General features: G+C 39.4%; 1 protein-coding gene across 2 annotated transcripts in view; it reads left to right on the top strand.

Moving 5' to 3' along the window:
• The window catches only part of GOLGA5 (golgin A5), a 36844-nt gene that overhangs the window by 5586 nt on the left and 13443 nt on the right, over positions 1-17815 (top strand). For both annotated transcript variants that reach the window (XM_084885949.1, XM_084885948.1), the window contains exons 3-8: positions 716-946; positions 3352-3571; positions 3991-4114; positions 10567-10770; positions 13590-13760; positions 16707-16835. In XM_084885949.1, coding sequence (XP_084742075.1) covers positions 716-946; positions 3352-3571; positions 3991-4114; positions 10567-10770; positions 13590-13760; positions 16707-16835 — 1079 coding nt within the window. The remainder of the gene's footprint in view (positions 1-715; positions 947-3351; positions 3572-3990; positions 4115-10566; positions 10771-13589; positions 13761-16706; positions 16836-17815) is intronic.

Raw genomic sequence — 17815 nt, 5'->3', positions numbered from 1 at the left:
ATTATCCCTGATTTTATACTTTCCAGAACTGTATTCTTTATATATATATTTCTTTATTGATTTCAGAGAGGAAGGGAGGAGAGAAACATCAATGATGAGAGAGAATCATTGATTGGCTGCCTCCTGCCTCCCTACTGGCGATTGAGCCCGAAACCCAGGCTTGTGCCCTTGACCGGAATCAAACCTGGGACCTTTCAGTCCGCAGGCTGACCAGCTCCATCCACTGAGGCAAGCCAGCAAAGGGTTTATTCTTTTTAAGTGTATTTTTTAAATGATTTCAGAGAAGAAGGGAAAGGGAGAAAAGGATAGAAACATCAATGATGAGAGATAATCATTGATTTGTTGACTTCTGCATGCCCCCTACTGGTGATCAAGCCTGAAACCCTGGCACGTGCCCTGGTTGGGAATGGAACCATGACCTCCTGGTTCATGATTTGACACCGAACCACTGAGCCACACCAACTGGGGCAGAACTGTATTCTTGTATCTATTCCTTATTACCAGTCAGTGTATCCAGGATCCTTATAAGCCTATAGGTTCCATCAATAAGAATGAAATTTCATCAGATGAAAGTCTATTGAGAATTTAAGTTTTCTTTTTATGGTATTTTAGCTATAGTAGTCCACATGAGCCAAAAGGCATTCTACCAAAGTAGACTATTAATATCTATGTAGTAAGCATTTCAATGTAACAAAAATGTACTCCCTTTTCACAGAAGCCTCTAGTAATTCAGATTCTGGCCATGAAATCCAAGAGGATTCTTCAAAGGACACTGTATCATCAAATGCTTCCTGCATTAATCACAACCAATCATTATCTACTGATGATGGCAAATCCCATGAACTGTCTAATCTTCGACTGGAGAATCAACTGCTGAGGAATGAAGTTCAGTCTTTAAATCAAGAAATGGCCTCATTACATCAAAGAGCCAGGGAAACTCAAGAAGGTAGGGCCTTATACTGCCCAAGATTAGAAAGTTAAAATTTCAAAAATAAACTAAAACATTGATTACAGCTAAGCTATTAGAAATACGTTAGATGTGCTCAGTTGATTAGAACTTTATCCCGATACCCCAAGGTTGTGGGTTCAATTCCCAGTCATGACACATATAAGAAATACGTTAGATGAGACTTGTAAAATAGTGTTTTCATAGAAATACAGGGTCCAGATTTGCAGATGGGGCCAATCTTCATCTCACCAACCCAAAAAAGAAAACATGGGCTTGTTCGGTCATGTTTTTCTTTTTTTCTTTTTCAATACTAGAGGCCCAGTGCATGAAATTGGTGCATGGGTAAAGTCCCTAGCAGCTATCAGCTGCTGGCCAGGGTCTCCCTTTGCATTATCCTTGGCCTAGCTCTGCCCGCTCACCTGCTTCACCATCCTGCCACGGTCCCACTCTTGTCAGGGCCCATTGGGCCTGGCAGCACCTCCACTGCCAGTGCCATATCACTGACACCCGCCATATTCCAGGCCACCCCTGGTGGTCAGTGCATGTCTAACTCCTGGTTGTTTGAACTCCCGCCCCTAGGGACAATTTGCCTATTAGCCATTCATTATATAGGATATTTTTATTGATTTCAGAGAGAAAGGAAGAGATAGAGAAACATCAGTGATAGAGAATCATTGATGGGCTGCCTCCTGCACACTCCCTAGTGGGGATCAAACCTGCAACCTGGGCATGTGTCCTGAATGGGAATCAAGCTGTGACTTGGTTCATAGGTTGATGCTCAATCACTGAGCCACACCAGCTGGGCAAAGCTTGTGCCTTTTTTTTTGTTGTTGTTAATTCTCACCCGAGGATATTTTTCCATTGATTTTTAGAGAGTGGAAGGGAGAGGGGGAGAGAAAGAGAAACATTGATGTGAGAGAGACATTGATTGGTTGCCTCCTGCATGTACCCCAACCAGGTCCAGGAATCTGCAACCAAGGTACATGCCCTTGATCAGAATCAAACCCGGAACTCTTCATTCAGCAGGCTGATTCTCTTTTCATTGAGCCAAACCAACTAGGGCTCCATTGATTTTCAGAGAGTGTGAAAGGGAGAGGGAGAGACAGAGAAATATTGATGTGAGAGAGACTCATCGATTGGTTGCCTCCCACACATATCCCGGTCCAGGGGCAGGGATTGAGTCTACAACCAAGGCATGTTCCCTTGGCTGAAATTGAATCCAGGACCTTTTAGTCCATGGGCTGATGCTCTATCCACTGAGCCAAGCCAGCTAGTGTTGGTTATTCTTTTAAGAGCTATGAAATTTAAGAACTCAGGAGAACAGAACATTAGTCATCATCTGATTCATTTGGCTGATCTGTTTTGAACCTTCTAGGAATTGTTTAAACAAGGTAGTGGACACTAGCCAGTGAGGCCACTGTTTTGCCCTGCTTTAGGGGACATAAAATGAATATGGATTATGCAGTGCGGTGGCTCTAGGGTACAAAACCCTCCAATTGCTCAGAAATGGGTAATTAAAAAAGTAATTCCATAACAAAAAATAAAATAAAAATAAAAAGTAATCCCATGATAGAGGTAATGATGGAGAAATATAGTAGTGTTATTGTAAGTGTGGCTGAGGAAAAAAACAAAAGGAAAGAAATCTGCCTTGATTCCTGGGAGTGATTAGAGGAAATGTGGGAGGGTAGAAAAGTTTTTGCCAAGACATGGATGAAGGCCCTGAAGAGTGCCTTAGGAAGGTAGTTTAAGTCTTGTTAGACTGACTTTAGAAAAAGCTTTACTTTACCCAGACTAATGTAGACATAGAGATAGAGCATTTCCTGAGATCCTGTAGCGTTTTTTCAATATTAAAAACTAAGTTTGTTTTGCTGGAAAACTCAACCATAGGTGGCATACGAGGGTATGGAAAGCTGTACTGCATTGCTCTTTCTGAATCAGTTTCCTAGGTTAAAAGAATCTTTTTGTCACAGTAATGGAAAGAAACAGATTCTTTTCTGTGCTGCCTTGGTTTGGTTTGGTCTTGCTGGGGTGTACAATATCTACCCTTATTGGGGTCTACATTTTTTGTTGTCTCTAGCAGAACTCTACAAATTCACTGGCCTAAAACTTTCTGCTATTTCTGTTTTTTTGGTCTCCCAATGGTTTATGATATATCTGCCGAAAAAAACATTTGTAGAAGAGCAGTTGGCATTATGCACCTTTCCAACCTGTTACCGGTAATACTAGTACAGATGTGAATATTGGCCTTGAAAAATGGGAGCAAAAACTTTAAAGATATTTGTAAGCTTCTAATTTCAGCAAGAAGTAAAGTTCTAAAGAGACTTAAAGGAGAATTTGTGTGTGCTCTGAAAAAAATGTTTGCTCTAATACAGAAACAACTTTTTTTTTTTTTTTTTTTTTAGAATTAAACAAAGCAAGAGCAAGAGTTGAAAAGTGGAATGTTGACCATTCAAAGAGTGATCGAATAACTCGAGAACTTCGAGCCCAAGTAGATGACCTGACTGAAGCGGTGGCTGCAAAGGATTCCCAGCTGGCTGTGCTGAAAGTGAGACTCCAGGAAGCTGACCAGCTACTGAAGACACGCACAGAAGCTTTAGAAGCTTTACAGAGTGAAAAGTCACGGTAGCTAATGCTGTTAACAATGAAAAAAAATGAGCTAGATGGTTCTCTCTTTCCAATACAAGTAATGATAAGCACTGTAGTGCATACTACCTAATGAAAATTTAACTTTTGGAAATTTATATTTCCAAAATTCAGCTTTTATTAATGTTGGAAATATGTGTGTTAAAAGTGGATTTATTATTTGAATCTTGAGATGCATTGTTAGCAAATTCTGAATTTAAAAATATTTCAAGAGTGTCAAATATAAGTGGTGTGTAGTTATATTACCTAAAAATATAGATGACATTCCATTAGAGGGAAAATATTTCTTTAAGAATGTTTTAGTCAAACCACCCCTTTTGTGCTAACAAGCCAACACTCTATAAAAATTGTTCTACCTTGTGGAAATGAGTTATTTCAAGTGATGCATTTTCGTTTAGAATAACGCAGGATCACAGCGAAGGGAGTAGCCTGCAGAATCAAGCTCTGCAAACCCTTCAGGAGAGACTGCATGAAGCGGACGCCACTCTGAAGAGAGAACAGGAGAGCTATAAGCAAATGCAGGTTAGAATGGGAGACAACAGTTCTTTTGTTATTTGACCTTACACTGTTTCATCGTACATTTACTCTTTAATAAAGTTCTGCAGTGTATTTCTGAAAATTCTGTTTCTGTGACAGAAACAGAGTATTTGAAAATTTAGCTTGATCCTTGCTAAATTTACTTTAATTTTTTATATATTGAATACAATTAAAATAGGTTTATTTGTGTATCAAATTATAAGAAAAAGTTTATTTAGAAAATTACAGAGGTAGCTGGGCCATGTGGACTTACACTGTAACAAGTTACAAAGGCAGGAAGAAGGGCCCTTGGAGCTTATGAGAGAGGCAGGCAAAGGTAATGCGCCCGCCTTACACCTCTGTGGGGAAGAAGAGGGGGATGGGAAAGGCGCTAGCTTGCGAGAGAGAGAGAGAGAGAGAGAGAGAGAGAGAGAGAGAGAGAGAGAGAGAGAGAGAGAGAGGGCTTAAAATAGTTAATATTCACTAGAGGTAGACATCTTTCCTTTAATGTGGTTTGCAACCAACATTACCATTATTTGATTAAAAGCTCATTTGGAGCATCTGGTTTATTCTTTGTATTTAAGCCTTTAGTGATTCCAGTTTAATCTGATGTTTTTAAGACAAAATTGTACATAATATTTACTTTTACTCTTAAATTAATTTTGCATCTATTTCAGTGATTATCAACCCTGTCTACACATTAGAATTACCTGAATAGCTCTTACTACCTTCTAATGCCCAATGTCCACTCCCAGAGAGTGGTCCCATTGTAATGAGGTAGGGCATAGGTGTTGGAGTTTTGTCTTATGGATTCACAGACACGCACGCGCGCGCGCACACACACACACACACACACGCACACGCACACACGTAATAGGCAGCCAGGGTCCACTGGTCTAGGCTAGCTATTAAAGAGGGGGAAATAATTTAGCCCTGAAGTAAAATATCAGCTAATGTGGGTTAAAAGAAATTATTGATATATTTTAACACATTATATATAAAGTGCTACATCTCATGTAGTTAACGTTAAAATTTATTAATGAGATTTTAAAAAAATATATTTCATTGATTTTTTACAGAGAGGAAGGGAGAGGGATAGAAAGTTAGAATCATTGATGAGAGAGAAACATCAATTAGCTGCCTCCTGCACACCCCCTACTGGGAATGGGCCCGCAACCAAGGTACATGCCCTTGACTGGATTCGAACCTGGGACCCTTCAGTCCATAGGCTGAGTCTATCCACTGAGCCAAACCGGTTTCGGCTAATGAGATTTTTTTGCATTCTTTTTTTTGCCTACTGAGTCTTTAAAATAATAGTGTTTTACACTTAATTCAGTCATTTTTTTCTGAAATATTTGATTTGTATTTAGATTTCATAAAATTTACAGGTGAGCCGAAACTGGTTTGGCTCAATGGATAGAGCGTCGGCTTGGGGACTGAAGGGTCCCGGGTTTGATTCCGGTCAAGGGCATGTACCTTGGTTGCGGGCATATCCCCAGTAGGGGGTGTGCAAGAGGCAGCTGATCGATGACTCTCTCTCATCAATGTTTCTAACTATCTCTCTCCCTTCCTCTCTGTACAAAATCAATAAAATAAAATAAAAAAATTTACAGGTAAAAGAATAAATCTGATAACTACATTGTTCTAAACATACTCAGAAATTTTTCAATAATAGGCAGTTCCTTTAAATGTTAAATATAAACCTACCATATGACCCAGCAATTCAACTCCTAGGTATGTACCTAAGAAAATTGAAAATATATGTCCACACAAGAACTTGTACATGAATTTTCATAGCATTCATTTTTTCTTTTACTTAAAAAAATTATATTGTTGAAAGTATTATAGATGATCCCTTTGATTTGTTTTCCCATTGACCCCTCTCGACCCCACACCCACTCCTCATGGGCTATGCATATATGCATGTAAGTTCCCCGGTTAATTCCCCCTCCCCACCCCTCACCTTCCCTCTGAAATTTGTCATGCTTCTTTGTTTCTGGATCTATTTTGTTTGTCAGTTTATTTTGTTCATTAGGTTCATATGAGTGATATCTGTGATACTTACCTTTCTCTGAGTGGCTTATTTCACTTACTATAATACTCTCCAGTTTCATCCATGCTGTTGCAAATAGTAAGAGTTCCCTTTTTATTTTTTATTTTTATTTATTTATTTATTTTTAATAAATTTTTATTGTTCATATTATTACAAATGTTCCTTTCCCCCCCCCCTTCTCACCCCACCCTCTGTCCTTTCCCCACCCCCCATTGTCCTCATCCATAGGTGCACAATTTATGTTCAGTCTCTTCCCACATCTCCCTCTCCCCTTTTCCCCAAGAATCATCAGTTCACTCCCCTTCCATACCTCTGATTCTATTATATTCAACAGTTAATATTGTTCCTCAGATTTTTTTTTTAGTTTCCTTGGTTTTTAGATTCACTTGTTGATAGTTATGTATTTGTTGTTCATAATTTTTATCTTTATTTACTTTCTCTTCTGAAAGAACCCCCTTCAGCAATTCATATAATTCTGGTTTGGTGGTGATGAACTCCTTTAGCTTTTTTTTATTAGTGAAGCTCTTTATCTGACCTTTGAATCTGAGTGATAGCTTTGCTGGATAGATTATCTTTGGCTGTAGGTTCTTACTATTCATCACCTTGAATATTTCTTGCCATTCCCGTCTGGCATGCATGGTTTCTGTTGAGAAATCAGCTGACAATCGTATAGGTGTCCCTTAATAGGTAACCACCTGCTTAGCTCTTGCTGCTTTTAATATTCTCTCTTTGTCTTTTGCTCTTGGAATCTTAATTATGATTTGTCTTGGTGTGGTCCTCTTTGGATTCCTTTTATTTGGAGTTCTGTGTGCTTCCTGGACTTGTAAGTCCAATTCTTTCACCAGGTGGGGGAAGTTTTCTGTCACTATTTCTTTCAGTATGTTTTCGATATCTTGCTCTCTCTCATCTTCTGGGACCCCCATGATTCTGATGTTGGATCGTTTGAAGTTGTCCCAGAGGTTTCTTACATCATCAGTTTTCTGGATTCTCTTGCCTTCTAGCTTCTGCAGAGGAGTGTCTTCTGGCTCTTTATGTTCCAAATCTTTGACTTGATTCTTGCGATCTTCTATTCTGTTTTTAGGACTCTGTAAAATATTTTTTATTTCAGACAATGTATTCTTTATTTCTTGTTGATCCCTTTTCATATCCTCATAGGTTTCATTTATTTTATCGGCCTTTTCTAGGAGACTCTTGAAAAACCTTGTAAGTGTGGTTTTGAACTCTATATCCAGTCGCTTTTTGTCCTCCATTTCTTTCGTTTGTGATCTATTTGGTTTAGGCATTTTCGCAGGCAGCTTTCCTGATGGGGCGGGGTTTCAGGGTGGAGCCTACAGCCTTGGCTTCCGTCAGCCCCGCCCTATGCGACTCCTGAGACTCAGGGTACTTCAGTACTTGTTGCAAGCGCCTCTGAGAGAAAGGTGCCCTCGATTTTCGCCTGCTGCCAAACTGTCTATGCCAGTGTTTCCCAAACTTCTCTCATGATGAGAATCACCTGGTGGAGTTGTTAAAACACAGATTCCTGAATCCCAACTAAGAAGTGCTAAACTAGAATTTTTGAGAACATATAGGTAAAATTGCATACCTAACTTAGTGCTCTGTATATAACATCTGTCTTAGAGCACTAGTTAAGTATACAATTTTACCTATATGTTCCCAAAAATTCTAGTTTAGCACTTCTTAGTTGGGATTCAGGAATCTGTGTTTTAACAACTCCACCAGGTGATTCTCATCATGAGAGAAGGTTGGGAAACACTGGTCTATGCTCTCCCCCAATGAGTCCGGTATTGGGGTTCAGTTCAGTTGGAAGTGGAGTTGGAGGTGGCGTTCAGAGCAGTCTGGAGCTCCTGTCTCCTTCCCGTCAGGGCAATCCCGCGGCACAGCCAGCCGGCCCTTCTCTGTGCGCACTGTGCACGCCTCCGGGACCTCCTCTCGCAGTTCCCTGGGGTGAGCCTGGGTCCCCAGGGTCTGGCCTAGAATTGGGGTTCAGAGCAGTTGGAGCTGGGCCCAGCACAATCGGAGCTTTTCTCTGCTTCCCGCTTGGGAACGCCAGCCAGGCACTCGGCCTCCCTCCTCTCCGGCTCCGTCCTCTCTGCGCGCCACGTGTCTCCGTACCTTGGGCTTTTACAGCTCCTCTGCGCTTCCTTCTGGTTTTCTCCTTGCTTCTTGTTGTAGGATTTCCAGTCAGTCGACTTTCCTGTAGTTCTGGGTAATGTCCATTTTATATTTTAGTTGTATTTTATTGAAATTGTTGTGTGCGACTGCGGCTAGTTGCCTACCCGAGCAGCCATCTTGGATTCTCCCCAAGAGTTCCCTTTTTATAGCCACATAGAATTTCATTGTGTAAATACACCGCAGCTTTTTTTTATCGCAGCATTATTCATAATCACCCCAAACTAGAAACAGTCCATGTGGCTATGAGTTGCTGAGTAGATAAACAAAATGTGGTACATCTATACAAGGATATATTTAAAAGGAACTCTTACCATTTGTAACAGCATGGATGAAACTGGGGAGTGTTATGGTAAGTGAAATAATGAGTTGTTGATTTATGCTAAACATGAAAATATTAAAATATTTAAAATATTATGCTAAGAAAGAAAACAAACACAAAGGCCACATATTGGATGATTTCATTTGTATGAAGTGTCCAGAATAGGCAAACCCATAGAGTAAGAAAGTAGACTAATGGTTTCCAGGGACTGAGAGGGAGGGAGAAATGGGTAGGAGATTTATTTTGGGGGTAAAAATGTTCTGAAATTAGGTAATGGTAATGGTTGCATAACTCTGTGAATACACTAAAAATTACTGAATTGTATACCTTAAAAGGGTGAAATTTATGGTATGTGAATTATATCTGAATAAATCTGTTGTTAATTGAATTGACTAATTAAATTAACTAATATAATGTGACATATTAGTTTTTATGTTTAAATTTAAATTAGTTAAAATGAATAAATGTAAAAATTCCATTCCCAGTTGAATTAGACACATTGCACATGCTCAGTAGACAGCAGCAGTAGTTCTCTTCTTTTCTTTAAAAGAGGAGCTAATATTGGATCAAAGGTTTGTGGGCTATAGTTTATTGTCATGTAACGATAAATGCTTTCTGACTTCTGCCTCATCTCCTGCGTTATTTCAATGATGGGAGCTTTTGAGAAAAAGGGTAAATTATAAATCTCAGAACCACATAGGCTAGTAAGCGACAGACATGTTTTCTTGAGTGTGCTTTAAAAGTTTCTTAAGTTAAAATATTACATTGACTAGCTTATTAGAAATTTTAAAATAAAGGGAAAACATTAGCTATGCTGTTTGAAAAGATATAACTGTTTACTTAGGTCTTCTATTTGTTTTCATTTTTTAAAATATATTTTTATTGATTTCAGAGAGGAAGTGGGGGAGAGAGAGAGAGAAACATTAGTGATGAGAGAGAATCATTGATCGGCTTTCTCCTGCATGCTCCCTACTGGGTATCAAGCCCATAACCCAGGCATGTGCCCTTTGACCAGAATTGAACCCAGGACCCTTCAGACCACAGGCTGATCCTCTATCCACTGAGCCAAATCAGCTAGGGCAGTGGTCGGCAAACAGAGCCAAATACCAACAGTACAATGATTGAAATTTCTTTTGAGAGCCAAAGTTTTTAAGCTTAAACTTCTCCTAACGCCACTTCTTCAAAATAGACTTGCCCAGGCCGTGATATTTTGTGGAAGAACCACACTCAAGGGGCCAAAGAGCCGCATGTGGCTCTTGAGCCACAGTTTGCCGACCACTGGGCTAGGGCTTTCATCTGTTTTCTAATAGACTTTCTAGTTCTCTGTAAACCCCATTCTTCATCGATCAGCTAATATCAGATCAGATCTGGTATCCAAATGACCAGATTCACCTGGGAAATTCTTAAAAAACAGATTTCCAAGCCCAGTCTTGGAAATTCCAATTCAATAAACCTGGGGAGACCTTGGATGGCTGTATTTCTAACAAACTCCCTAATTATTTTGATACATTGCTGTGTTTAGGAGCACAGTTTTTAACAAATGAGTGTTTTTTTTGTGTGTGTGTGATTAAAAATATATATATTCTTATTGATTTCAGAGAGGAAGGGAAAGGGAGAGATAGAAACATCAGTGATGAGAGAGAATCATTGACTGGCTGCCTTCTGCGCACCCCACACTGGCGATTGAGCTTGCAACCCAGGCATGTACCCTGACTGGGAATCAAACCATGACCTCTTGGTTCACAGGTCAAAGCTCAACCACTGAGCCATGCTGGCCTGGCTGAAGAGTGTTTTTTACCTGAAGAGTGTTATGTTATCAGGCTGAGCTACTAAGTCCCATAAGATACCTGAACAGATGGTTGTAAAATATATCTCAAAGCAGACTGTTACAAGGATGATATAAAAATTTTTCAGAGTGAGTTTGCTGCACGCCTGAATAAAATGGAAGTGGAGCGTCAGAACTTGGCAGAAGCAGTTACTCTGGCAGAAAGAAAGTATTCCGATGAGAAGAAGAAAGTTGATGATCTCCAGCAGCAAGTCAAGATGAATAAGTCCAACTTGGAGTCCTGTAAGCAGGAATTAATTGACTACAAGCAAAAAGCTTCTCGAATACTCCAGGTAAGCATGAAATGTACATGTTTGAATGTTAAGTATTATGCCCATTAACTGGGAGACACTTTGAGACTATAAGTCTGTGAGATGACTTGTTCGTGTTTGGCTGGATTGGCTAAACATGGACAATATTCCTAAGTACTCTACTTAAAAATACTATAAAAAGAAAGAAATGTCTCTTATTCCTACCACTTTTTTCTTTAAAAATTCATGCTGCCACTACCTAATTCAGGTCTTCCACCTGTCACCTTAATAATCACTGTGAGAATATTAATGTTTGTTGTTAAAACAGCCATTTTATTCTTCCTTGTTAATCCTCTGTTGAATTTTTAAAAATAACTGGTCTAGGTTTCTTCCAGCTCTCAGAATTGCCTCATCCATCTTTGTTCCCCTTCCTTAGATCCAAGGTGACCTTACCTTCCTTACTAAAAAAGAATGAAGTCAACAAGTATAGTTTTCACCTTCTCTTTCCTTTCCCTCTCACATCAGAGGGAAAACGTGTTCTTTCATTTTCTAGGGTAATTTTTCCGCCTGAGTATTGACTCCATTTCCTCCCATCTTATTTAAGCCCTTTCTCCACAAGTCTGTCCTCTTGCTCTGTCTTTCTGCTGCTACCTTTTTCTGGCTCAGCTTACTCAAGAGCACATGCTTTCTCAGTGGAAGAACGAAGAAAAAGCATTTTGGCTTTTTGGACCACTTTGATCCCTTTACCTGTTCTCCTTTCTTAACAGAATTATTGTATAATTACTGTCTTCATGTTAGAATTATTAACTTTAACTCCCCCATGCAGTTTCTGTCCTCACTACTTTTCTGAAATTATCTTCTCAAAAGTTTTTAATGACCTAAATGTGTATTTCCTGTCCTTTTCTTAATTTCCACCCACTTTGGTTTTGGTAAAACATTTGATAATGTTAACCCTCCTACCTTCTTGACACTCTTGCCTTCTGATGTGACCTGCACTGCCTTACCCCTCTTTTCTCTCTCACTGATGTTTCTGTCTCTGTTGGGCCTTCTCCCCTACCTCCAAAGAGGAAGTGTTCTCTCAAGTTCTTAAGCCCCTTTTGTTATTCTTTCTTACTTTGCACTATCATATACTCATTCTGCTTCTGCCTCAGTGTGACTTCAGCATGTGTCCAGTCCTAACTTTTCTACCCCAGTTTAAATACCTGCCATGGGACATTCCAACCTTCAAACCTGCTTTTCCTTCATTCTCCTATTTCGGTAAGTATCGCCATCTTCCTAGACAATAGAGCTTGAAAGTGCGATCTCATTTTGACTCCATCTTTTCCTTTGTCCCCCACCTCTTATTGGTTATAAGCACCCTTTTTATTCCACCTTCATGAAATATCATGTCTGTCTCCTTCAAACTCTTCTTTCTAATTACTTTTGTTGTATCATTCTAATTTATTAACTCACTTAAAAGGTACTAATTGAGCCCCTATTTCCTAGGCACTATGGTAGGTGCTGAGGTACAAAGCTTAAAATATGTTCCTCTTTCTTAAAAAAGACTGTTTGGTGTAGTGGGAAGATACTGCAGTGATTGATATGATGGAGTTATTGATGCATTAAGCCCTTAAAATCTACCCGGGAGTGAAGAGGTTGATATGATGGAGTTATTGATGCATTAAGCCCTTAAAATCTGCCCGGGAGTGAAGAGGAACTTGAAGGATGAGTAGTAAGACGCGTGGTAGGGAAGAGATTTCAGATAGAGCAGCCTGTGACATAGCAAGGGGCCCTGGGAACATGGCATATTTAATGAATCACAGCTAGTTCTCTATTGCTGGTGCATAAAGTATTAGAGATTAAAGAGATAGGAGTTAAAGCCTGGCCGGTGTTGTTCAGTGGTTGAGCATCGACCCATGAACTAGGAGGTCATGGTTTGATTCCCGGTCAGGTCACATGCCCAGGTTGTGGACTCAAACCTCAGTAGAGGGTGTGCAGGAGTCAGCCAATCTGTGTTTCTCACATCGATATTTCTCTCTGTCTTTTCCTCTCCCACTCTCTCTAAAAATCATTGGAAAAATATCCTCCGGTGAGTATTTAAAAAATAATAATAAAAAATAATAAAAAAATGGAAGTATTCTAAAAAAATTGATGTGAAAATTTCAAGAAGGCAATCAGAAATACAGGCCTGAAGCTCAGCAAAGGTTCTGGGCATTAACCCTGTGAGGTTAATATATATATAATAGTGAGAGACACTATTTTTATTACACAGGACACTTAGCACAATGCCAAACCCATCATAGATGCTCCATCAGTATTTGAGTGGATTATCTTGGGAAAAATAAGGGTGAGAAAGAATGAGAAAAAAAATATTAGAAAAATCTTTTTAAAAAAATATATTTTATTGATTTTTTACAGAGAGGAGAGGGATAGAGAGTTAGAAATATTGATGAGAGAGAAACATTGATCAGCTGCCTCCCACACACTCCCCACTGGGTATGTGCCCGCAACCAAGTTACATACCCTTGACTGGAATCGAACCTGGGACCCTTGAGTCTGCAGGCCAACGTTCTATCCACTGAGCCAAACTGGTTAGGGCAATATGAGAAAAATCTTAATAATTTTTCAGTAACATGGTTCTGGGGATTAAAATCCAAGGACATTGTATAGCAAGGCTGTTTTATTTTTATCCCAATGGATTTCCTCCATTGGTTTCTTCTATGAAGGATATAATTGGAATATTTTTATAGTGGTTTAGTTGGTATGATAGATGATATTCAATATACAAGCTAATCTCTGCTTTGCTTTAAAATATTTCTTTTTTGTGCTCGCTTCGGCAGCACATATACTAAAATATTTCTTTCTTTTTTTTAATGTAATAGTCTAAAGAAAAATTGATTAACAGCTTAAAGGAAGGATCTGGTTTTGAAGGCCTGGACAGCAATACTGCTAATAGCATGGAGCTAGAAGACCTTCGGCATGAAAAGGAGATGCAAAGGGAAGAAATACAGAAACTGATGGGTCAGATACATCAGCTGAGGTCTGAGTTACAGGTAAGATTCCTTACAGTTCACTTGAGAGACAGCCATTTACCCCAGCTGTTAATAGTTTAAGAGGTGCTGGATTCCTTACTTTAAGGCAAGGGTATTGGTGAAATAACATGTGGAACTTCTGGAATAATAGTCACCATATAGAAGTAAACCTAAAGCAATAGGTATCTTGTCCTTTGATTGACTTCAAGTTATGGCAATAATAAATGTAGGTAACAAAAATCACTCAATCAACAAATGCTTACCAAGTGTCTGCCATGTGCCAGGCATCTTCTAGGCTTGGAATTGTAACAGGGAACCAGGCAGAATCTTCATACTTCTGCATCTGACATTCTAAGAGTTAAGTACAAATTAGATTTTGGCTTGTCTGTATAACTGGAATGTTTTCTGATATTAAAATGGGATCAGGGATGGTCTTTTAATTATAATCTATACATAATTTTATAGTTTATTTATAACTACTATATTTAAGAGTAAATTGAGCCATTAATTTAAACATAGGGTCTTTGACATAAATATAGGAGTAGTCTCTGAGGATGAGAGAAGATAAAGTTACAGGGTAGCAAGACTTCTTTAAAAAAAAAATTCACAAAGGTCGTTCATCCATGCATTAATTCAGAATTATTGATTTGTAAGACATACATAAATCACAAAGGAAAGTGAGGAAATTGTGAGAATAGGCTAGCTTGTCTAGAGCATGGGCCTGAATATCAGATCTGGAGATAGATCTCATCCTGGGCCCTTAATTGACGTGTTACCTTGCACAAGACAGTTTATCTCACTGAGCTTGAGTTTTCTCATTTATAAAATGCAGATAAAGGCTATTTTGAGAATAAGGATATGTATAAAAGGCTCTCAGTAAGTAGTAACTGCTATTATTTCTGTTTTTTGTTTTTTCTTTTTTTTTTCTTTTGGCCAACTAGAAGAGCCAATAAAGACTTCTGTCCTTGTAGTCTTTAAAGTAGGATTTTTTCCCCTGTAAATAATTTTCAATTCTAAACAGTTTTAGTCCCATGAACTTAGAAATTGAGTAAATGCTAATTTTATTCAGGCCTTGCCTTCTTTATAGCATATCTTTTGGGTAGAATTGTGAAAAATATGATTTGTTTATTTAGTATCACATCCTTCCCCAGTGGGTGTGGCTCTCAGTGGTTGAACATCAGCTCATGAAGCAGGAGGTCACCGTTCAGTTCTCTACAGGGCACATTCCTGGGTTTTGGGCTTGCTTCCCAGTAGGGGGCGTGCAGGAGGCAGCTGATCAATGATTCTCTCTCATCATTGATGTTTCTATCTCTTTCATTCTCCCTTCCCTTTCCTCTTCTGAATTAGTATCTCATCCTTACCCCAACCTCATTGATGACATTAACCCAATTTCTACCTTTTCTCAAGAAGCTTATCAAGTTTATAATAAAGATTATAGTATTAGGTCTAGGTCTAGCAAAATTGAAGAATGGTTAATAATTACAGTAGCTATCATTTACTGAGCACTTTCATAATAGGCACTGCACTAAGCCACTAAGTGCTCGCGCGCGTGTGCGTTCTCTCTCTCTCTCTCTCTCTCTCTCTCTCTCTCTAAACACACACACACACACACACACACACACACACACACACACCCCTATATATACATATCTCCTTTCATTTATTCTTTACCATAACCCTGTAAGGGAAATAATATAGCTTCATTTGACAGTGAAGAAATAGAGGTATGGTGGAGGAAAGTAACTTCCCCATGACTTATAAAGGGGCAGAGCCAGGATGCGATCTCTAGTCTGTCTGATTCCAGAACATGTGTTCTTGTTCTTTTTTTTATTATTAATATATTTTTTATTGATTTTAGATGTTCAGCCACTGAGCTATGCTGGCCAGGCAGTTCAGTTCTTTTAGAAACTGTTAGCTTTTAAATACAGATATAAATCTCCCAATGGGGCACTGTCTTCTCATACTTCTTCTTTTTAATTCTTTATTGTTTAAAGTATTACATATAAGCCAAAACCAGTTTGGCTCAGTGGATAGAGTGTTGGTCTGTGGACTGAAAGGTCCCAGGTTCAATTCCGGTCAAGAACCATGTACATTGGTTGCGGGCACATCCCCAGTAGGGGGTGTGCAGGAGGCAGCTGGTCGATGTTTCTCTCTCTCATTGATGTTTCTACCTCTCTATCCTTCTCCCTTCCTCTCTATAAAAAATCAATAAAATATATTTAAAAATTATAATAATAAAAAATAAAGTATTACATATAGGATTACATCTGTCTCCTTTTTCCCCATTGACCTCTCCCCAGCCACACCCACTCCCATCTTCTTGTACTTTATGTGCTATGGCAGCTATGCTATCCTGTTCATTGCTCTCACCATTTGCCATCTATACTAATAAACGGGTAATATGCTAATTAGACTGGACATCTTCTGGACATCCTTCCAGACAAAGCCATGGTGGCAGGGGCCAAGACAGAGGTGGTTAGGAGCGATCACACTGGCAGGGGAGCAGTTAGGGGGTGATTAAGCTGGCAGGGAAGAGCAGTTAAGGGGCAATCAGGCCAGCAGGGGAGAGCAGTTAGGGGGTGATCAGACCGGCATGGGAGCAGTTAGAAGCCAGGAGTCGTGGATTCGAGAGGGATGTCTGACTGCTGGTTTAGGCCTGATCCCTAAACCAGCAGTCAGACATCCCCCAAGGGGTCCCGGATCGGAGAGGGTGCAGGCCAGGCTTAGGGCCCCCTCTAATCCCCCCGCTCCCCCGCCCCCCCCTCCGTACATGAATTTTGTGCACTGGGCCTCTGGTATTATATAATGAAGTGTCAGTTTATGTGCTCCTTTTAGGCTGATACCGTCTCTTTCATCTTTGTCCCTCCCATGCCTGCTGACTCCAGTTCATAGTGCGTGATAATTGCTCAGTACATATTGGACTGGACAGTTAATGATTGCTTTCACATATAAAATTCATCTTTTTAGGATATGGAGGCTCAGCAGGTCAGTGAAGCAGAATCAACAAGAGAACAGTTGCAAGATCTGCAAGACCAAATAGCTGGACATAAAGCATCTAAACAAGAACTTGAGGCAGAATTGGACCGACAGAAGCAGGTAAGGATTATAGATTGATTATCAGAGAAGACTATCTCCCAGCTGTCACACGAGGACACATCCCAGTAAAGCAGCTTCCTGACATTTTTAGGGGATATGCTAAGAGAACTAGTGATAGACAGGCCTGACTGCCACTGCTGTCCTACATTCATTTGTTTTTTTTAACAGCTGAAAAATAGAGGCACAAAATTGTTATGAGACTTGCCTAATTTCACACAACTAATTACAGAATAGAAGAGAATCCATGATTCTTGTCCCAGAGTTTTTTTTTTTTTACTATTACTCTGTATTTTTTTATATGTTTGTCAGAGTATATACATATAGAAAACTTTTTTAAAAAATCAGTTGATTTTTGTACTTTACTCCATTTGTACTTTCTAGACACAACAGTAATTGCTAGTTAATAAAGATATAACATTAGTACTATATTAGATTACTTTTTCTGATTGAGAAAAAGTTCTTATATAGATTATATTTACAAATCATGGTTTAGATTCTCTTTCATTGTTCAATTAGCAGTTGTCTGCTCCCCAAGTATATTTTACTTGAATGTCCTGCTCCTATAAATAAAAGGCTAATATGCAAATTGTCCCCTTAACCGGGAGTTCGACTAGGAGTTCAACTGGGAGTTTGACCAGGGGGTGGGGTTGGCTGGCAACTGCCCATAGCCCTCCCCCTCAGCCGGCCTGGCCCCACCTGTGCACGAATTCGTGCACCAGGCCTCTAGGTTTCATATTAATACAGTTAAACATGTTTGTAGCCACATTTTTAGAATAAGATTCTATATCTAATATTAATCCTATCTAATAAAAGAGTGATATGCAAATTAACCATCACTTTACAATAAAGATGGCTGTGCCCACAGCCAATAAGAAGGGAATATGCAAATTGATGCAACAAAGATGGTAGCACTGGCTGGAGTGGGTGGGAGGCTTGGCTTCCTTGGTCACCCCAGCTCTGTGGCCGCTGCCCGGACAAAG

This window comes from Pipistrellus hanaki (genome assembly GCF_964339955.1).
Source record: "Pipistrellus hanaki genome assembly, chromosome: 1".
NCBI classification, from domain to species: domain Eukaryota; kingdom Metazoa; phylum Chordata; class Mammalia; order Chiroptera; family Vespertilionidae; genus Pipistrellus; species Pipistrellus hanaki.
This window is presented reverse-complemented; position numbering and strand designations above follow the sequence as displayed.